The following is a 21383-nucleotide window of genomic DNA, read 5'->3' as shown; positions in this document are numbered from 1 at the left end:
GTCGCTGTTATTAGTATCAAAATCCATTGTTCCGATGAGGACCGGATACCATCTAAAATTCTGATCAGGAGGTACTAAAGAAGCCTATATTTATTTCGTTATTTGCGCACAGACCCACTAGCTGCGTGCCTTTGAATGATGACTGTGTGTGTGTGTGTGTGTGTGTGTGCGTGCGCGTGTGTGCGCGCGCGCGCCCGCACGTGTCGTAACTGTTCTGTAAACGCCACAAGAACGGACAAATGTTTATGGCCGCAGGCTATGCACAAGGATGGTAGAAAGTAGTGCTGCATGATCGACAACCTCCGGAAAAGCAAGAGCTGAAGAAACTTCAAAGACAACAGTGTTTTATCATGCTAGATACAGAATGGCCGGTCGTTGTTCGAGAAGACCGAGGTGATAATGGGTCACGCTGGTGAAGCTCAAACGAAGCCGTTTAGTCTCTGTTGGGTCCACTTTCAGTTTCGAGTAAATGGCTTCATTGAACAATCGCCTGACACCATCAATTGCGTATACTAGAAATAACCACCAATGCATTCACGTGTATGGATGGTCAACAGATGCCACTACAGAAAGTTCCTGAACTGCCGTTCGGGAGAACAAGGCAAAAAAGCAAAGGGAGACGAGGTGGAGACGGAGAGAACGTCGGTGACTCTCGGTGACCCGTGTATTGTGAATCGGGCGGGAAAAACGGGGTACGAAGGGGCTGAAGGTGGTAGACACAAAAAGCAGGAAGACGGGTCAGCAGTATTGGCTAAAGCCGCGAACGAAACACACAACGACAACGGAGGATATCAAGGGAAAAGAGAAAGCTTCAAAGGCCAACGAGCTTGCTGCAGAATTGTTTCCCTGGAGAAATAATATGGCGGACGTTTTTGCTATCGCTTCAGCGTGCGAGCAGCGAACGGGCCCATGGATGGCCCGATACGCAGCGAGAGATTTGTTGCCATTGCTGTCATCAAAGGGTTGAACGAAAGAGCAAAAGCGGCAAATCACTGCAACTTCACTGTAGGAATAACCGTAGACGACATTGTCAGCACCTCTGACAAAATCAACTGCCGTGGCTTTTGCAGCAACGTAAGTGTTCTATTAGGGGGAAAGAGACAATGACGAATTGAGAACGGTCATCCAGCGGGAGTCAGAAAACGAGCAAAGAATATAACAGGTACGTGGCGCTACGTGCGGCTTCAGCTTTAACAGCCATAGGTTAAATTCCGACAATTCCGTAAAATCAACGGTATCGGTGTGTGAAAGTGAACAAATGAATGAAAGGACGAATGTAAAAAGCAGAACAGAATTTTATACAGACGTTCTAAACCCAGACAGGCTGAAAGAGTTGGGACGGATGAAATAGGCAAAGGCAAAAGGCAGACGAAGACAGCGCAAAATGACGACGACGACAACGACAACAACAGAAAAACCCCAGATAAACCGCCACCAGAAGTGGCATCAGCGAAGAAATCAGGGGGAGACGGAGGGAGTGTGAGGACGCTCGTAGAAAGAAAGTTCAGTTAGCTAGATAAGTGAGAGAAATGAGCACTCTACGAAGATGATGGACAAGTAGCGCAGGTGGCATCCGGCGACGCGTCTTCCATAGCTGCTACTACTGCTGCCGGCTCCTGCCACAATGGCCCCAGCTTTGCCTGTTGTATCGGCGGCTGTTTGCGTTACTAAAAGGAACGTATCCGTCAGCCATTGAAATCAGACCATTATGTTATATAGGTATTTTATTATAGGTAGAACATTCTTCGCTTTTTTGCCAGACCACCAGTCCAGTTCTGGCGTAACACAACTGCTCGGCCGGAGTAGCAAAAATGCTTGTGAAGTAGAATGGACTTGTGTTGAGGCCTTGAATGACAGAAACCCCTCTGTGTGTCATACACCCACCCTAAAATAAAGATGTCATACAGAAAGATAAAGATCAACATCTAAATCATCCAAAACGACTGTATTTTATTTATTGCGTTTATACTGAACGGACTGGCTTGACTTTGTGACCGGTTGGTGAAAACCTGCTGTCGCCAGGCTGGTCGCGATAGAACTGAGGTTCCACATGATACGGTAAAGGCTCTTATAGCAAACAACCTGATGCTCATCTTAACAAAACTACCCTATAAAAAAATCACGCTTATCGTCGCCGCTCTCTGAGAACAGACGCGCCGTTATCGATACGGTGTGAGATTAACGCTGTTCACGGCGGGCCACGGGTTAGCGCATCCGCTTGTCATGTCACATTCCTGCTTGAGGCTCACAATGCTGCCAACACAGCTGTTGGCAACAATGACATACCTGTTTGCACGTGTTTCACAAACGAATTTAGTTCTCTGTTGGCGCGTTTCCGAAAGCTATGTCAGACTTCTCCGCCTTATAATCTAGAGACACTTGAAGCGACTCCCGCTGTTTTGGCGGAATGAGCGGTAGTAACTGATTTTACTCTTAATGTTGGCTAAAAACCACCTGAATTTGTGCTTGGTCTTTGACTTATCTAGTAGAGATCGGTAAGAATGCGTAAATTGCCAGAATATTTCGCCGTTCCGTAGAACAAGAGCTCAGACGAGCCGGCTGTGTTTGTTGGAAAGCATAAAGCGTAATGTTCTATTGTTTCATATAAGTGTCACTTCTCCCGCCCCCCGAATCGCGTCTCTCAGTATCACCAAACTGCTCGGCTTGCTACCACTAAAATACTATTCTTCTTACTGCCCTCAAATCGTTTGACCTATATATATATATATATATATATATATATATATCCACAATTGGTCAATCAATTAAGGCCACCTAGAAATTTTACTCATTCTCGAGTTTGACAATAAATACCCATGAACGGTTTTTAATGTGGAAGCTACTTCCCGTTCCTTTCCAATGATTGCTAGAAGGCATCTTTGAGTCGCTGTGGAGGGAAAAACAGTTAGGTGTCTCCCTCACCTCTCGCCACAATGACTCTGCACTTCGGTTCGGCATACTCCGAATGCACTTTCGCACTACCTCCGTGACGCCTAGTCCACACTTGGAACGCCGTATTCTTAAGCTTTCTGAGCTCCTGCCCTTTGACACAATTACACACGTTTCCGATTATATTCAGGTCCGATGAATTTCGAGCCTATGGCAGAACCCCAGCACTATTAACAGTAAATATCGCAGAAATACACTTGGCCATATGGGACAGTGACTTGTATCAAATGAACACCACTCTCCTACACTGGGTAGAATTTTTGTCCTGAATTGTCATTGTTCCGCAGCACTGTTGACGCACTACAGAGCTTGTGCACTGTTAATGCAAACTACGGCCCATACCATTATATTGTTTGAATGTTTTATCTACAGGATTACACAGGACTCCTGGGATCTTGTCGGAACGTGCTGTTGAGCGTCACTATACGAAATCTCAAATCTGCGATTTACCTAAAAAACAGGCTAGTGTTCAAGTATCCACCTTTGGAACCGTTCGGCTTATTTGAAACTCGCATATTTGCGCAGAGAGTTTAGCAGAGGTTTTTCGGCTGGTTTACAACAGCCGAAGCCGCTTATTTCAATGCGATGTCGGGACGCCCCTATAGACGAAGTGATTCCGCGCTTTGCCACCCTTTAACGCGGTAGAAAAACCGTTACATATCGGTTTCTTCGTAGATCCTGTCCTCTGCCTGCGTTGTGCGTCGTTCTGGATGCTTGCTTCCTATTTTTCCTGATGACAGAGGAATCTCATCATTCGCCTCCCGGGATATTCTGTCAATTATACATTTCGATATCCTAGCCCATTCAGCAGTTTCTGTTCGCAACCGTTTTCCCTGTATGGGTCTAACTATTAAAGTCCGCTGTTCCTCCATGAGGACTTTTCCTATTCCTTTGCCGAGCTCACGTTTAGTCACAAAAAGTGGTCAAATTAATTTTAATCAATGGTCGCATCATCGTCGAATAGATGAGGGTAACGATAATTGCTATGCTACATGTCGAACCACCTACGTCTCTCCCTGAACAGAAAAAGAGGAAATCGAATGAATTGTGCGCAATAGCTTGAACTTTCATACATATTGTGATGAACGGTCATTGTGCCATATATCTCAACAGGTACCTCCCTTCACAGCAGTTGTAAGATGGGTTTTTAGGGGCGGTGTCATCATATGGAAAGCACAGGGAGGCAGCTTTCATACAGAAAAAAAACCGCATACACGCATGTAGCTTGGGTGAGGAGATATCTTCGATCAAATTCGACAGTGTCTGAATATCTTTTTAGGTGGTCTTATTTGATTGGTTAATGAGTATATATATATATAGTAGTAAAGGGCAAAAAGCAAACATTTGGGCAAACTTACAAAAATGCTGTTCAGCTTGATGAAGCGAAGTAGCGGGCGAGAGAGAGAGAGAGAGAGAGAGAGAGAGACAATGAATACTCTAAAATGGTTCCTCTTTACATTGCCATTTTTATTGACATTTACTTATTCACTATGTTTGTGATTCATTCGTTTGATCCTACTACAACATGTGTACAAAAAATATATTAGGCAACATTGAGCATAAAGTTGATTACATTAATGGGTCATATTAACACGGCGCTGTAAGTTAAGTGTTTTTCGAACATAGGCTCAGTTTGAAGAACTTATTTTGAAAATCGCTATATCACACCCTTATCACATACTAATAATTGATATGTTCATCATTTTTCGAAATGAAAAATTGCTTCAGATTTTTAATAGGCTGTATTGGACGACAAGTTAGGCATATAACGACTAAGGCATTATAGTCCGTAGCTTTAGAATATTAAACATGTTAATTTAGGCTGTTACGGACTGGCCGATAACTACTGATTGTAAAATAAAAAAAAAAAGAAAAAGTAACGAAAGAGCGAGAACAACTGAATATCTATGCCATACGTCTAATTTTACCACTTACTATAAAAAGTGTTTGTTATTATGTTCGGAGGAGTCTGTTATGTGTAAAATCTTTATTAGGATATTTTCAATTCCGTGTCAAAGCACTACCGTCTACGACACAATGTTTAGCTATGATTGTTGAAGGTGAAAGATTTTCAAGTATCAGAGGGCCTTTGGGTATACGAAATTTGGCAAATACCGACAACCAATGTATAATATTATCGTATGCGTGAGCACTTAGTCGATCATGCGACATTTTAAGATTAGGTTTAAGCATGCACCGTTTGAAGAATGGGTGCGTAATAATCAGAAATACATTGCAGCTCCGTCAGATCACAACCTTATCGAAAACTCCTCGACTAAGTTGCCTTCAATAAACAGGAATGCGGCTGACAGTATTAAACATTGTGTGAGATCCTACCTGAATCTAATATTAGATCCTGTGACATATATATATATATATAACTAGGTCACAAGGTCTGATATTCTATCTATATATATGTATATACTTTGTCCTCTCGAAACACTATCCTCCTATGTAGTCCGTTAGATATTCATCTATTTGATTTTTTGTTTACTAGCTTCAGCGTTAGCTTTACTTATTGATGTAGAAGATTTGTGTATCCAGCGCCAGTCATACTCGTACTGCCGTAAAGCTATAATTGTGCGGTTGCTTTTCCAGATGGCTGACTATAGCTCATTTTCCCGATGTAGCTTGAATTCGTCGTCGGTACTCCTCTACTGTTCTTAGTAGATTTCCGGTATTAGCTTCAAGTTGCTCCGCAATTCGGCTAGCAATTTCCAGAGCGCGAGCCAGTTTACGGCGCGACGCGCTAGATCTTCGCGAAGCTTTAACGTTATGTCGTGGAGATTGTTTGAGAGCTGGCGTTGAAGTAGCTCTTCGTAGACCATCGTATTCCAGCTTGTCCCAAAATAGATCTACAAAAAGCCATGTATAAGAAACAAGTAATGATGATGGTGACAGCAGGTCATAAATATTTAGATAAGAACAGTGAGATGCATGCCTTTCGCTTTGGCAGTTTTCTCTTAGCGAATCCAGAGAGTCGCACAAAGGGATTAAGTGGGACAAGTAAAAACGAAACAATAGCAACGTATCAATGAAACGGTACACAATACTCGGATGTGTCAGTTACGCTATAGTACGAGTGCATTTAACAGACAATCGAAACAGGAGACGGCATCAGGCCGTCGTAGGGAGTCTATAATGCTTGACAGTACAGTAGAGTAGAACATATCACGGTAAACAGATAGATGTCCGTATTGAATTGAGAGATTTATTCTGGAATGTCGAACACAACTAAAAATTGAGGGGGAATTTCGGTGTTCTAAATCTTTTTGCCCTTGATATGTATCAAGGCTGAAAAAAAAATATTAGCTTTTCGATTTAATGCTGCGTTAATTTTACGGCTAGCCTGTACGGCTATATTGTAGATAAGGTGTCGGAAAAGGAATTACGCGAAATTTCAACGTAAGCGAATACGAAAACTAACGCATGTATAAGTAGAGGGTTTGACGGCAAAATCGGTCGTTTTCACAGTAGAGATAAAAAAAAACGTTTGTTTTACAATTTTTCGTATTTATTAACCGGCCAGTTTTTCACGGCGATATTTAGGTGCAGCTATGATTCAGTGCTAACGATCTATCATAGATATGCCGTGTTATAGTTTGTGTTGTATGTGCTCATCTGAACTTCAAGCAACGTTACGAGCTTCCGGAAAAATGGTAAAAAATAAATCATTTTGAACACAAGCAGTTTTCTTCATCTAGCTTAGTATGTACATACGTAACTATCTGCATCACTATTAATGCATGCCTAGTTAAGGCTTCTGTTTGCTGTCTCACCGCGGCCATCCACTCCATGTAGCTCTTCGATTGCAGGTATCACAGTGCAGTTGGATGGCGGGTATCCACTATCTGTCGGCGTGGGAAGACCAGAAGAAAACGGTGCGCAATTCCCACCATTTTCCTGCCTAATTAAGCAGTCTTCGTAATTTGTTCGAGGATGTTTGAGGAACTCACTGGAGCAATCCTCTAATGTACCCATTAAGTAAAGCTGTACATGGAACAAAAATCCAAAAAGAATCACTTCATTATAGAAAAACCATGCACTACCGATAGTATGGACAAATATCTGAGAATTAATAAAACGATATTTCCTGAAGATATCCACCGTAGCAGACGGTCTCAGTGTCCAATTTGCAAGGATCGTGAGAAGGGACTTGCAATAGACGAACTATCGGTGAACTGAGGTCTGTCGTTTGAGGCCATGACGTCCTTGAACGTTCGTGTCCGAATTTTATCGAACGAATACTGTCAGCATTAAGTATCGAGACTGACTTTTGGGAGATGCTGACTAAAATAACCGTATAACATGCATCGAATTGAAACAACACTTGCCACGATATGAGGTGGCCCTTTAACATAGCAAATGTTTTTATGAGCGGTTCTACCCCACAACTGTATTATAGATGAAAGCAAGCAAGCATAGGTTTTTTTGCAACAAGCAGGCCAACAACAATAATACTAATGATAAAAAAGACCTTTTGCAATCTCGGGATACGGGACCGGAATCTTGCAGAAGTAGATGGCTTTTGCTGAACTTCCAAGTCTACTCTTTGAGCAAGAGGAGGCTCTCCATAACGGACTGGTATCGCGTCAACTTTTTGCATGGGCTTGCCAACTTCGATGCTTTCCGGAAACTTCAGCGCTGGTGATTCACTTAAACGAGATGGAGAGTTTAAACTCTTGGATGTGCTTGGTGATTTGGGGGTTGAACATTTTGACTTTTTGTTGTTGCTAAAGAAGCCACTGTCCAGCCATTCATCATCGAGGCGAAGTGCATCTCGAGTCTGTGTGAGTCGGCGACCGGCAGAATTCAGTCCACGTAGAGGGGCATCCGGGAATGCAATTGTAGGGCTGGTTTGGTGGCTGCTCGACGCTAAATCTTCTCAAAGCAACAGTATTTTTGAACCATGATGTTGGTTAAATAGAAAGAGACATAGGAAAGAGCAGTTGCAAAGTCTAGATGTGTTTATTAGCATATACTTCTATATTATTATCTATATATTAATCTATTGTTCTGGTTTTACTAACGGACCAATACAAATTAGACAATACTTTCAGAAGAAGAAGTAAACTACGCTTACGCAAATCATCGAGACTACTTCCCAAAGAACGTATACTAAGCTTTGATTGTTTTGTAGTGGCTTCTTTACAAAGCAATTGTTTAAACTTTTCGTTGAGTTCGACAGGCTGGCTTTTGGGCCACAACTCTTCCGGAGGACCAATTTTATTTTGCAGACTCTGTGGAATGGGTTCTCCGTAAATATGGTAACCACGAAGCTCATCAATAAGGTTTAGAGCGTGTGCATGTTTGAGTGTCAGTTCCCAATAGCTTTCATGAAGTGAATATAACTGTAGTTCAGCCTCGGATGCTTGAGTATAAGGGACCACCTGTAACAACATCACAATAACTATACATGTAAGCTTTATCGTGAAAACGGCTATTCATTATTAAGCCTCTTTTTCTACCATTGAAAAACTCGACTGTTCAGTGTTCACTGAGTACCGTACATATATGTAACAGTGTATGTATGTGTGTGCGTGTGATGAACCTCATAGTAAGCCGTATGAGCTCCAGTTCACATTTCACTAGCCAAAAAATAGACCTTCAAGTTAGCCCATTGATGACAAAAGACACAACTTTCATAATAACCATTTTCTCCGCTGCTGTCTATCTACTTGTTATGATCTACTACTTCTGGGCCGTGCTATCGGCGAAACAATGTCTCGCGACCACTTTTGTTCGTCACGACGCCGCTTTCAAGGAAGTTAACTTCCTAGGAAGACTTCCATTGCGAACCTCGTAGCATTGCGTAGCGCAGAGTTAACAACTCCTTTCACCAATGTTCAACATATACCGACATATTGCTTAATATTTATTATAGACCGTTGTTAAATTTTTAAAATTAGATTAATAATTCGGTTAGAATATGAAGTGCTTCGTGATGGCAGTTACTGGTGTAGAAAGATGAAAAGACCCACTGTTTTTATCACTTGATTTTAAAAGGACGTACTAAAATGTTAGTAAAATATTCAGCCGATCCGACACATTTCTACGTCATTTAAAAATATATTAAAGTCAAGCCAGACGTACTATTAATGCAGGGGTAGCTTACTTACATTACTGTCGTCTACTGACTCCATGTTAGAAGATCAAGGAAGCATCACAATCTCTCATGATTACAGCAGTGCTTCTATCTATAAACAAACACAACGTGAAGTTTTTGTAGTACTGTTAGTAATACGCAACGTTGATAAGCTAGCATTATTTCACACGTCAATTTTTGTTCGACTTTCGTTTTTCTAAAACAACCTATCTGGTATCTTCACGACAACGGAAGCCCAACAGAAGATCTCAGTTGTCAGCTACTTTAGGCGAGCGTTAATTAGCGAAAACATCAATCGTACCACTCGTTCATACAGATGATAACAGAAAAATAAAATGTGTTTACAGCTACCTACGAAAAATGTATACCACGAGATCAGCAGAAAGAAAGCTCGGTGGCGAGGCATAGGGTCAAGACGGAGCGATTGATATGTAAGTATATTACGACTGGGACAGAAACCTAAGCTTCAGACACTCAGGTCGTCCATTCTGACATTCCGTGGAGCGTCAGCTCTGGTTTTCGGAGGGCAGATTCAATTGACCAAGTAGTTGCGTATAACTAGTTTGCAGCAACAACGAATCAAGCTACTCGGGCAGGTCGGGTCGGGTCGGCTAGATGCGCCATTTATTACTCGGCAAGGGGGTGAATGCACGAATTAAAGAGAGCACGGCTGAAATATAGCTCATGCACTGCTAGATCCAACTAGAGCACCTTATTAGCCAGCTGGTTGGCGCCCTGCAATTTGGCCTGCACGGGATCGAGCTCTCTCACATTAACCTAAAGAGGAAAGATAGAGCGATACTCAAAACATACGGGTGAAATATACAGACTGTCTTTGAGGCCCCATTTTGAGCAGATGCTTACGTCAAATATGCATTAAGCTAAATGTATGACGCTCTATACTAATCCGAGCAGCATTAAAGCGTTGAAAGGGACTAGAAATACAGAGTGGTATGACTTGTAACATCTATCAACATTGTTAGGTTTCCCTAAGACTCTAAGGTAATGTAATTGTTAACGTCATTATTAATGCAACTCTGAGGAACCTTACACTATTCTCTAGTTATAATTAATTATAATATATAAAACGTCCGTGAGTAACCTTAGAACATTTAACTGTAAACGATAGCTTTTTACGTTCATACGCATAGAAGAACAAAAATTTTCAGTTTAGAGATAATTTCTATTAACTACATGTACACAGAACTTGATTACAAACAAAGATCAAAGTTTTATGTGATGAGAATAAGCAAAAGCCTACTCTTTGCGTTGCTTTATAAGAACAATTTCGTAGTGCGATGTCTAACTTACTCACAAGCTAATATTGTTATCAAGGCGAGAATAGGAGTTCGGTGATTTCAAAATTTAGGTATTCATGGGTATGAACGCTTTTTTCAGTACTTGCCCTATTCCATTCTTAGAACTATCACTGGATCGGAGTTGGAAACCTGGCCCTGTTATTACAAGCATACGGTACGCTTTGCAATACATTTATTTATTCCATAGACAAAATGTTCATTAAAACCGAACACACGCTGTCGGCTTTGGCCGAAGGGAGCACTAAGCTATGAAGTCGTGAGTAACGCATTAGCTGATAACTCGGCCCTCCTGAATGTATCAAAAAAGGTATAGGAGTGCAGGATCGTTTACTGAGCCGCTCATAGAACTGAAACACACAAAATGAAGATCGTGGGAAGGTATCGCTTCCGTAGGCATAATAAGATCGTTCTAAGACATGGATATCTCTACCGACAATGATTCACGGAGTCGAGTGTGCTATACCTGGTTCGATATTATAATCGCTAGTAGATGCCTGTTCATAGAAGAAAGCAAAAGTTACAACTAGAGACAAATGGTCAAAGCTTACCGTAAAGATATCACGCCAATAGATCGTTGAAAGATACTGGACAAGTGCCCGCCTATTGAGGCACCGCGACAAGGTGACACTGCCATAATACAACATCACTAGGCCAGAAAATATACGATGTATTCCGTCGGAGGTTTTCCCGTGTTTTTCGGTCTTATGATTTAAGCTTGAGGAGGTTGATATTTAGTATGAACGTATGGAGAATAAAATATTCCTGGTCACACCATAATGCCTTGATGATTGTTTTATTAAAAAAGATACGGTGTTTATTATCTGTTACTTTCAGTGAGCTAGAGAATTACATTGCAGCTGCAGTCGTAACCGTAGATAAACCATCGTCACTTCTGGGATAATGGACACGATTAATAAATATACGCTTCGTTAAGGTTTTACACTTGCTTTCCAGCTAGAGGGGTCAAAATTTAACTTCGGAAAAGGCCGTGTTATGTGATATAATGCATATATGCATACATTGTGTGACATAAAAAAAACTTTATTTAATTGTAATGAATGATTGGCCTAGATTTTCAGCAGATTTTTTCCACACATGATTAATTTAATGTTCGAATTTTCGCGGTGAAACTTTGGAGCCGATTATAGTGTGCGATTTGAGTCATGAGTGTCAAGCATATTTTTCTGTTAAATGTATTCCTTTTAGCACTATCTCTAAGCGCGTAGATCGCGCACATAATACCGAGAAATATGCATAGAACAGAAAAAAAAAAAACAAGTTATCACAATTTATAACTTGCATCCGTTGCATCACTAGTAATAGTGAATGATATAATCTTAAAGTAAGTTGCCGTACTCCTCGTTCGTTCACCGCTTGGGATCGGCAAATAGTAGACGTCATTTACGTAACCAGAACTTACGGATCATGAAAATTGGGGTCAACGATCGATGAGTTACCGCTATTTCTTCCACTAGGGTTAACGGCAAGAAATATTTATTGAAGTGTTATTAGCTAAAAGTTCTTATTAGCTTAGTCCCACTTAATGACCAGTACTGCTTTCTACACACATGTAAGGGCCCACATATTTTAATTGTATATACACAATATGAATGAAGCTGTGCACGTTATTGTGATCAATTAAATTTAAGCCAATTATAGTTTATCGAATATACATGTTTCGAATTCTACGTTCGATATCACCATTAGGTGTTCCGTCACATTGCTGGTCCCTAATACGAAACATGTGTCCATGCCAAATTCGAATCTAGAGCATCACATCTCCTGAAGATTAAGGAGCATATAACCCACTGACCTCTCGCGGCAATATCAAAGCGCCTTTAATAGTTGTGAGGAAATGTGATCAGTATTAATTAGGAAATGTAGTTATTATTAATAATTAAGTTTATAAATAAACTTCAAATCAATTCTCAAATACGAAGGAAATTGAGTGAATCATTTGGACCGTTTCGTGCCGCAAAGAGTTATCCACATTTGCCATTAATTGATGTGAATCTATATACCAAAAATATTAATAGACGCTTTTAGATAGTCATCAAATGGTATGAAATAGAAAAACCCACTACCTCTACATTTAAGGTTTAACACGAAACGCCAGCTATCATTTATAATTTTCTAAATGCGAGTTTTATTCCATAAACGTTTTTTATTCCACCATGACAAACGGTAACATGCAAAACCGGTCTTGGAATTATTGTAATATAGAATGAATTGCAACAGTAACATCCTAACTTACTAACTTCGTCAAACAATGAGAATGACATTATTGTTTTATCTTTATTGGTTGAAGATTGTTTCAGTTTTAGTTAGGTAAGCTTGTATACACTTGCATCTGGCTTTTTTTCCTTCTATTTTGGTACAGAATTTGAGATGGGAAACATTACGACGATACTATTTTTTCGTTTCTCCTATGTCTCGGTATATATATGAAAAACAGCCCATATCTCTCGCAAACTAAACCCTTATCATTGTTCTCTTCTATTAAAAATATCGCGTATAGTGCCCTGTTTCTAACGCAACGAGTGAGTTATGAGAACACGCTGTTCCTTCATAGTTGTCTCCCAGATTATTGTGTAGTGTAGAAAATTTCTTTTCCATTATCCAATAACTCAGAATCGAATGAAACGTGGTTATTCGATCGGTGTAAAATATTATAGCAGCTTACGGCGACTACTGCAGGGGAACAGCAAATCGAGCCTGTGTAGTTTAAGACAAAACTTAAATTTATGCGAATTTTTGTGTAGCTTAGTAAGCTGAATCAATGCGATGAAGGTTTTTCGCGATAAACAACCTTTCTTCTGCCAAAGAGTACTGAGATAAGTTTTTAAGATAATATTAAGATAACGTTGAACTCAATGCATATGTTTTAAGTAAGCATCAGACAGCGAAGCACGTACTTCCGGGATAGCTCAAAAACTATATATACTAATGATGTATAGTTTTTGGTGTAATTTAGTCTCCTGAGATCGATTTATCTAGGATTTAACTTCACTAGTTATAAACACATTTCCATGCTGAGATACAGCTTTAAGGAATACACGAAGAAGCCATGTTAAATACTACCTGACCTCACTCATTTTTACCCCATTTAACAAACTTCTCTGGGCTGAAAGACATCCTCTTACCTGAACCCACTGCACCCTTGACTATTTTCGCGCTTAAATGGGCCATCGAATATGTTCATTGGTTACACGCTTCACATGATGACACATTAACAAAAGCAGTGGGTTGATCACACCAGCCGTAGAAGTGAAAGTTACAGTGGATGCTCATGATATACATACTACCTCTTCAATGCTGCTTTGTTTACTCGCCGTTCTCCTGACAACCCCTCGTTAGCTACCATTAAAATTTCCCAACCTCTGATGGTTGTCCGCCTGTAGCATGGTCAACAAGGCCGTCACTTACCTCATTGCTCACCGCGAGAACTTTCCAAAGGTCGGCCCTTTCCACTCGCGCAACCATTCATCGAAATTGATTCTATAGATACGAAGAACCTTTAATATACAGACGCGCTCGCACCAAGGCAGTAGAAGAGGCCTCCCTTTCGCGCCGCAGATTCAAATACGACACCGCCGTAAAAAATGCAGGTGTCTGGGTAATCGATGAATTGGCGCGCGCGGAATCTACTGCTGTTTTCAGTGTTGCAAAAAACAGTCATGAACGCCTATCGGACTTCAATGGTGTTTGACCAAATGAGTGGTGCAAAACCTGAATAAGTTTGCAAGATACAGTGCGTCAACTTGTTTGGAACCGGGGAAATTTTTGTGCTTAAAGTGAGATGTCAGTGTATTCTATGACTTACTTTTGCGAAAAATTTATTAACCTGGAAAATAGGATTCTATTATTAGAACGCATTTGAAACTCAATTTAAGTGCGTATATATTTAGGGTTTGGTTATTTGTTACGACAGTTTTGTTAGTGGTGTGGGTAGCTGGTGACTATATCCTGAAGAATATAAAAGCGCATCTGAAAGGGGCATGGACGACTGGAGGACTTCCCTGATCCTATCCGATCTTCAAGCTGCCTGTAACGCTCTTGGCGGGTGGGACGAAGGCGTGTATGTAAAAGAAAATGATTGTGTCGAAAGTTTGAAGGTACGTTTTACGCACACCTGTGGTTGCTTCACTCGAAATATATCGTCGAACATTTACAACGTAATTACCTTTATTTTAGGAATCTAAATTACATATACATAGATTTATAAAGTTGCCTACTGCTCACACAAACGTTATTTTCAGAAAAGTTTGTTTTGGCAGATTTGTTGTATGTTCATATGTTTCATATACGTCTTAAGTAGACAAAAATCGTAAGTGTCGAGACTTTATCGGCATCTTGAGTTCTCAATACATTCGTTCAAATCAAATAAATACTTATAATCAAATAAATACAAGTAATTTAGAAAGTTTGCATGTAGTGTCGATAACGATACAATATTTTCAAGGCTTCAAGTAATTCGAAAGTATTCGAAAAACCAGTTTTCAGAATAACCTTAAAGTTACACCGCTTTACTTTTGGAAAGCTAGATGGTTTCTTTTGTCTGAGATTAAACTGACCTTAGCTTCTTGTTTGCAAAAAAAAACAGGATTTGTTGCGGTATCTGCGTCGTGATGACGAATCGTTCGCAATTCGTCGTGCGCTGGGTCAGATCAATGTGATTAAAACCGATCTTATTCCACTATTGCGATTTCACCACAAAGACGCGGAGCTCTTCGATATCACCACGAAGCTCGTCGTCAACCTCAGTACACCGGTTGTACTTCTCTATAAGGAAGAGCTTCCCATTGAAAAAAATGCTCGGTAGAGTAGTTGCAGGATTACTAAAGTGATAACAATTATGATATTTTGGGAACATGGTTATGTGATCCGTCAGTAGACTGCATGTTTCTTTGTTTTGTTTTTTACATTCCTATCTACTTCGCCTTCATGTTTGTGCTAAATCTTTACTTTGTTGTACATTACATATTAATTTTATTGATTAATTTAATGAGTGCTAGTCGTTATAAGCAAATCAAATAGAATATGTATGTTAGGGAGTATGTTCATTATGACAAAAGTTAGTAGGAGAATAGGGTTTCTAATATTATATCAATAAATATTATTACAATAAAAAAATGTTTTATTTTCTTTTATTTTTATAAATTAAAGTCACATTTATGAGTTTAAATATAATTGATTAGAGAACAATTATTGTTATCTGCCACAGAAATATCTACATGACATTGGAGGCAGCACTCTGTGCCTATAAAGACGCGTTTTTAGAGAAAGAAGTATGGTCAGCCTTAGCCGAGAAACTGGAGCAGCTAATAAGCCTCAATCAGCATGAGCGAACTGAAGATGACACGGACATAATAACTCGCATTTTGACCATTTTGCGAAATGTTCTTCATCCAATCCACCGGGACGAGTTCAACTTTAAAACTGATGGAGATGTTTCTAGCCACGATCGACTGCTTTGGGCACTGCATCTTTCTGGTGTGCGTAGATAAAATAGTCGCGTGTGTGTGTGTGTGTCAGTGCTGCAAAGTTCACTCTAGATGCTTTTAGGTAGACCCATCAATCTACGGGTTTCTATTACTAGATTCAAAGACTAGAACAAAGAGATTTGTTGTTTTCAGCCCACTATGACGTATCAAATATTATTGGACATAAATTGCTGTTATAATTTTTTTCGACTAGTGGCTTCTGTAAAATCGAATTTAATGTGCTTCAACCATTTTTCACTCTTGTTATGTGTTTAGATGGATGATCTCCTTATCTACATGTGCGCTGCACAGATAGAGCAGTCGCACACACTGTACCTCATAGAGATCCTTCGCCTGATGCTTCGCGAGCAAGATGCCGCATTTCTAGCCTCTACAGGAGAGCAGCGGCCTCGGGGAGAAGTTCAGAAAAATGGCGAAGAATTAATGAAACTATGCGAAATCGAGCGAAGGAAAAAAAAATTGGACCTTAAAGGTGTCATACACAATCGTTTCGCTCGCTTCAGCTCTACCTATCAGGTGAAAGTTCTAGACTCTCAAGATTTTGCAGAAAAACATTTATACTCCACTGCATAATTTTAATGAATAATTTGATAGGTACATTCTCTTGCTCAATATGGATATATTTAGGTTTACTAGAAATAAAGTTAAAGTTTATTTTAAGCTGCCTTTTTGTATATACTACTAATTTATTTAAATACTAAGTGAAATTATGTTCTATTTCTTCTGTCCCTTACGGAAATAATTTTTGTGGCCAAAGGGAAAAACGGTAGAATCTTTTAAATAACGAGTTTCGTTCGCATTTTTGGCCAATAAAAGCAAAGCAGTCTAATGTATTGCCACTGGTATGGAAAATGATAATTGGTATAGATTTTCATTTTGACCGCAGGCACGCAATATAAAGTCCCTCGGCGATGAGACTAGAGATTTAATCGTAGTTGGCGACCCGGCTAAAGTACTTCAATCAATAAATAATATGGACTTCGACCAGAAAAAAAAGTTTCGCGCTAGAGCAAAAAATCGTCGCCCCGAGGAATGTGCTTCACTTAAACGGCATACAACGCTAAACATCCGCATCTTTTTAAAAGAGTTTTGCTCGGATCTACTTAGTTCATCGTTCAATGCTCTGCTCCCTCAGGTGCGAAAGGCCATGACGAATGCTGGAGACACTGGAGATGAAGGCCATTACTTTTGGTTATTGGATTTCTTTCTTAAGTTTAACCGACTCACTGGATTCGACATTGCCCTAGTTTCCGAAGCAATTTCTAAAGAGACCTTTCATTTTGTGCAAACTCAAATGGAAAAATGTCACGAGATGATGACCACCGACAAAAGGAGAATTCATTTGTGGATGAGAAGGCTTCACGTCAATTTAAAGACCTTTTACCAGCTGCTAATGACAGTTCATGCTATGAATCGTCACAGCGATTCTCAAGTCCAGGAAGCTGCCAAAGTATTGCAGCAGCACTTGTTTTATCTTCCAGAGTACCGAGATATAGCTCTACATCTGTTACTCAACTTTAATGAGAGTGTAGCTCCGATAAGCTTCCTGCGTGATCTGGCTGTAACGGTACACATTTACTTACGTATGCTTCAGATGTATTGTGATGGAGGTAAATTAAAAGTTCAGAATATCAAGAAGAAAAAATCGAAGCCGAAACTCCCGACATTCGCTGACTTCACTGAGGAAGAACTCGACCAAAAGTGGCTAGATCTATCCCGGAAACTGACAACCCTATTGGATGTTAAAGATTCTATATTTGATTACGATATCCATGCGCTTCTTGAAGGATTTCATCAAGATGAAAAAACGTTTCATATTCACGTGTGCAAACATAAAATCGTGGACCTATTGCGACTAGGAGATGCATCTCAAGCTATTGGGTTGCTTAGAGCATCGAGAGCTCACTTTCTAGAAGAAAAGTGCTTTGGCAATGTATCAATGTCTATTGAAGCCGAATTTATGCTTTTGAAAAGCTTATTCTATGCCGAGAACTTTGTAAACATCAATCTAAACGATGAGTTTAACGATGAGAATGATGAGATAGACCGTATGCGTGATTTCGACTTTGAGGACTTTCTTAAACGCTTTGCTAATCCTAAGGTAATAAAGGTGTATGGCTTACTACTTTCGCACTACTCCGCAAATTCAACTGAGGTGAACAAAGTGTGCGTAAAAATGCTGCACCGGATTGCCTTCGACCTAAAGATGTCAGCCATGCTCTTCCAAGCGCATATTTTCGTCGTTTTCGATAAGATCCTTGAGGATTATTCAATAATACCAGAGGTTAATGATCTTAAAGAATTAGCTCGGTTCGCTAAATATATTGTGCAACAGTTTGTAGAGGTTGCTAAAATTAATGACCTAGCATTAGTTGAACTGCTGTTCTGGAAAACTTCTGTGGAGGCATACCAAGTTCAATACGGGTACAACGAAACAGAAAAACCCAAAACGCGTCCGTGGACAGAGGAAGAGGAGCTGGAGCTGAAACGTCTTTATGAGGAAAGCAACGGTAATATAGAGCCTGGCCAAGATATTATTGAAGTCATTCAAAAACAGTTTTCCAACCAGATGCGTACTAGAAGACAGATTATTATGCACCTTCGTATCTTGGGTCTTGTTGAAAAGGGTACGCGCTTCAAATCATCAGGCACCTCATCTGTTCAGCCCTGGAGTGGTGAGGAAGAACAGGAATTGCAAGAACTTTATCACAATTTTGCGACTTCAATTGATCCTCTTTCTCAAATAATGCTAAACATGACAGTTAAGAGGCCGAAGTTTAGGGTCATCGAAAAACTTCTTGAACTCGGTATTATACACGACCGAGCTGAAGTTCGCAAAAGACGCGTACGAAAGAACGGAGAGGTGATAATGCCACGCTCTATCAGGAATGAGCATGAAAGCGAGGAAAGAAACCCTGAATCTATAAGCAAAGAATCGATTAGTTCCTCTGATAACTTGAGTTCAGAGGATGAAGCTGGAGATATGTACGCAGGAACGATTGCTGAAGTGGTGCAGGAAAATACTGAGTGCCTTCAGACTGTGAAGCGCAACCGTAAGGCCAACGGCGAGAGTAGTAGTAGACCCCGGAGAAGACACAAAGTTCTAAAACAACCAAGAAGTATGACACGCAAAATTGAGAAAGTTGTAAATATAAAAGAGCTAAAGGACCTCTTAAGTAAGATGGTTCAGCAAAGACGAGCTGCAATCGACTGGGTCTTAGAATCCATACAGGGCGCTCTAGAAGAATGGAAAGACATAGGGAATGAAGCTGTGCCATTGGTGCCACTTGCCGAAGCAGAGCATGAAAGCCTTGAGGACGAAGAATTCTGCAAGCTTTTGTCGACTTTTGGGCTCGTTCCGCCGCAGGAGGGTTTCGAGCAATATTGGCGAATAGGAGGAGAATTCAGCCGAAGTATGCTCCTGTCAAGGCTTGAAGTCCTTAAGAAAGCTACGCAAGGTTATTTTGAAGATGGCATTCTTGTCACTACTGATGAAGAAGTTCCTGAAGAAATTCTTTCTGGACGAAGCTCTGAAGATTCAAGTAGGTCAAAGGATGGTAGTGAAGACGACACCGGAAACAGTGTTTCTTGCATCAAAGATGTACAACGATCATATGAACAAGTAAGAGAAGCCAAAACGTACAATAGGAAAAAAAACATGAGGCCAACAGCCGCAGAAAAAAAAACTATCAAGGATTTGCATTCAATAGAGTTTATGCAAGATTCTAACGATCAAAATACTGACACAGGCCGCCAATCGTTTAGCAAACTAAAGGAAAAGCTACTTGACAATAACAAAAAAGAGTTATTGACTGCCAGCGAGGACTCTTCCACAGCATCCGTGTCGGATTCTGGAAACGGCATTCGAAACAACCAGGGGACTAAACGCAACTTCTCGAGTCAAAATTTTAGTCCTCAAAAAAGTGGCAAAAAACGACGGGTAGCAATTGTAAGTGATAGTGAACCTGAAGACATAGGAGAGGAGAGTGAGTCCAAACAAAAGCCCTCTCCTGTACATGAAAGTGGTAATCGTAAGCGTCAATCCTCACGGAAAATTAAAAAAAAAGTAGCAATCCTTGAAAGCGATGAAGATGATAATTAGCTAACAACAAATTTACGCTTAAACATAACCATCGAAGCCTCTAATCACTTGTACAGTCAACATGTTCCAGGTCAACAAACAAAGGACGCATTTATTAGATAAGCACTAAATCTACATGTGTGAGGCAAATTCCTTTATACTGTGCATAAAAAAGACATATACCAATGGCGTAGTTATGTGTCAAGACAAAATCTAGAAATAAAGAATATATAATTATATGTAAAATGGCAATGTTAGTTTTTATTTTTTACTTACATAGTAACTTGTAGAAAGGTAGTTGCATTTATACAGCGAAACTTGTAAACTTTGCGACAGTAAATCTTTACCCTTACATCTCTATTTAGTTCTTTTAAATTGACTATAAAATACAACGAAGTTAGAAAATGGGGAATTGTTTTGGACGCCCGCAAGTTGAATAACGCTATTGAAATTTAAATGTTTACCAGTTTATGCGTGTTTCGTGACTGGCTCACGAGGTCTTTCGAGAACGGCACTGAAACAAAGCGTGGGAGTCATTATTAATTTCACACTTGATTTTTTTACACTTGAAAGTTTTCAAAATGTTTTCAGTTCTTCTAAAAAAATCTGTCACGAAACAAAATTGTCCTTACATAAGGCAAATAGCCTTAAAAAAGATATTCATACAGGTGACTCGCGATAATATTACATTGGCTTTTACACTTACCTCCGGAGAGTAAGCGATGACAAAAGAACACTAAGGGACGAAGCCGCCATTGCACCTGCACCTACCCACGGTAACAATACCAAGCCAAGTGGCAAAAGCATTCCTGCTGCGAGGGGGATGCTTACTATGTTGTAGACTGATGCAAGCACAAAGTTAATCCGAATTCGATGGACCGTCTTCCGCGACAGGTCTATTGCGGATATAAGGTCTCGCAAGTCGTTCTTTGAAAACAAAAAGTAATTAATTTGTTAAGTAGGTAATCGTTGCATCTGGCGGGATTTCACAACAAACAAAATATTAGATTGGAAATAACAGGTGTCTCAGTAAATAGTCATGGTAAGCCACGTATCAGAAAATATAAATACTACATAACAAGCTAAGCACATAATCAGCGGGAAAGGCTTGTTTACATTATTTTGCCAACATCTTATACTCCGACTTTATACTCCGTTTTACGACTTCCTTAAAGTCTTACCCGGATAAGCACGACCTGTGCAGCATCAATAGCCACCTCTGTTGCATTACCCAATGCAATGCCAACATCGGCCGCTATAAGGGCAGGGCTGTCATTGATTCCATCTCCAACCATCGCCACTTTCACTCCTGAACGCCTTAATTCTTTTATCTGAAAACGTAAACAGCTATTTATCTGTAAACCCATACGACAACGTCCTCTACGCAAATCATATTAACGGTACAAGCAGAAACTGACTGTAAT

General features: G+C 40.1%; 4 protein-coding genes across 8 annotated transcripts in view; 2 read left to right on the top strand and 2 right to left on the bottom strand.

Annotated features, from left to right (window-relative positions):
- Positions 1-11652, top strand: part of LOC111260135 (solute carrier family 25 member 32) — a 99786-nt gene extending 88134 nt beyond the window's left edge. Inside the window, exons 4-5 of one of the 2 annotated variants that reach the window (XM_086968178.1) lie at positions 9403-9486; positions 11209-11652. In XM_086968178.1, coding sequence (XP_086824304.1) covers positions 9403-9463 — 61 coding nt within the window. In that variant the 3' untranslated portion in view covers positions 9464-9486; positions 11209-11652. Of the gene's footprint in view, positions 1-9402; positions 9487-10453; positions 10540-11208 lie in introns of those variants that run through there. The other variant, XM_086968177.1, reaches the window with a different exon arrangement.
- On the bottom strand, positions 4393-13925 carry LOC111260133 (uncharacterized). Of its 2 annotated transcripts, none has more exons than XM_022832653.2 (6): positions 13801-13925; positions 9069-9146; positions 8033-8339; positions 7427-7830; positions 6729-6939; positions 4393-5804 (listed from the first exon to the last, which is right to left on the bottom strand). In XM_022832653.2, exons 2-6 carry the CDS (start codon positions 9090-9092, stop codon positions 5563-5565), a joined length of 1188 nt encoding a protein of 395 aa, XP_022688388.1. In that variant the 5' UTR covers positions 9093-9146; positions 13801-13925; the 3' UTR covers positions 4393-5562. The 2 variants fall into 2 exon arrangements, with proteins under 2 accessions (XP_022688388.1, XP_022688387.1); XM_022832652.1 differs by lacking the exon at positions 13801-13925 and adding an exon at positions 13518-13792.
- Positions 13926-14032: 107 nt separating this feature from the next.
- On the top strand, positions 14033-20211 carry timeout (circadian regulator timeout). Its single transcript, XM_022832682.1, has 5 exons — positions 14033-14489; positions 14978-15192; positions 15599-15869; positions 16134-16394; positions 16765-20211. The coding sequence occupies exons 1-5, from the start codon at positions 14373-14375 to the stop codon at positions 19978-19980; spliced, it is 4080 nt and encodes a 1359-aa protein (XP_022688417.1). The 5' UTR covers positions 14033-14372; the 3' UTR covers positions 19981-20211.
- Positions 20194-21383, bottom strand: part of LOC111260153 (copper-transporting ATPase 2) — a 34339-nt gene continuing 33149 nt past the window's right edge. For all 3 annotated transcript variants that reach the window (XM_022832684.2, XM_086968152.1, XM_022832683.2), the window contains 3 exons: positions 21141-21290; positions 20666-20886; positions 20194-20473 (listed from right to left, as the gene is read on the bottom strand). In XM_022832684.2, the coding sequence (XP_022688419.1) occupies positions 20428-20473; positions 20666-20886; positions 21141-21290 (417 nt within the window). In that variant the 3' untranslated portion in view covers positions 20194-20427. The remainder of the gene's footprint in view (positions 20474-20665; positions 20887-21140; positions 21291-21383) is intronic.

Source organism: Varroa jacobsoni, unplaced genomic scaffold (assembly GCF_002532875.2).
Source record: "Varroa jacobsoni isolate VJ856 unplaced genomic scaffold, vjacob_1.0 scaffold_404, whole genome shotgun sequence".
NCBI lineage: Eukaryota > Metazoa > Arthropoda > Arachnida > Mesostigmata > Varroidae > Varroa > Varroa jacobsoni.
Note: the sequence above shows the minus strand (reverse complement) of the source record. Positions and strands in the feature narration are given on the sequence as shown.

Coding starts and splice junctions, on each gene's coding strand:
- LOC111260133 (XM_022832653.2), bottom strand. CDS start 9,092: ATGGAGTCAGTAGACGACAGTAAT. Junction 7,831..8,032: donor AAGTAGTCTCGATGATTTGC/GTAAGCGTAGTT, acceptor TGCTTTGAGAAG/ATTTAGCGTCGAGCAGCCAC. Junction 6,940..7,426: donor GTATCCCGAGATTGCAAAAG/GTCTTTTTTATC, acceptor TTCCATGTACAG/CTTTACTTAATGGGTACATT.
- timeout (XM_022832682.1), top strand. CDS start 14,373: ATGGACGACTGGAGGACTTCCCTGATCCTATCCGATCTTCAAGCTGCC. Junction 14,490..14,977: donor ATTGTGTCGAAAGTTTGAAG/GTACGTTTTACG, acceptor AAAAAAAAACAG/GATTTGTTGCGGTATCTGCG. Junction 15,870..16,133: donor GGGCACTGCATCTTTCTGGT/GTGCGTAGATAA, acceptor TTATGTGTTTAG/ATGGATGATCTCCTTATCTA.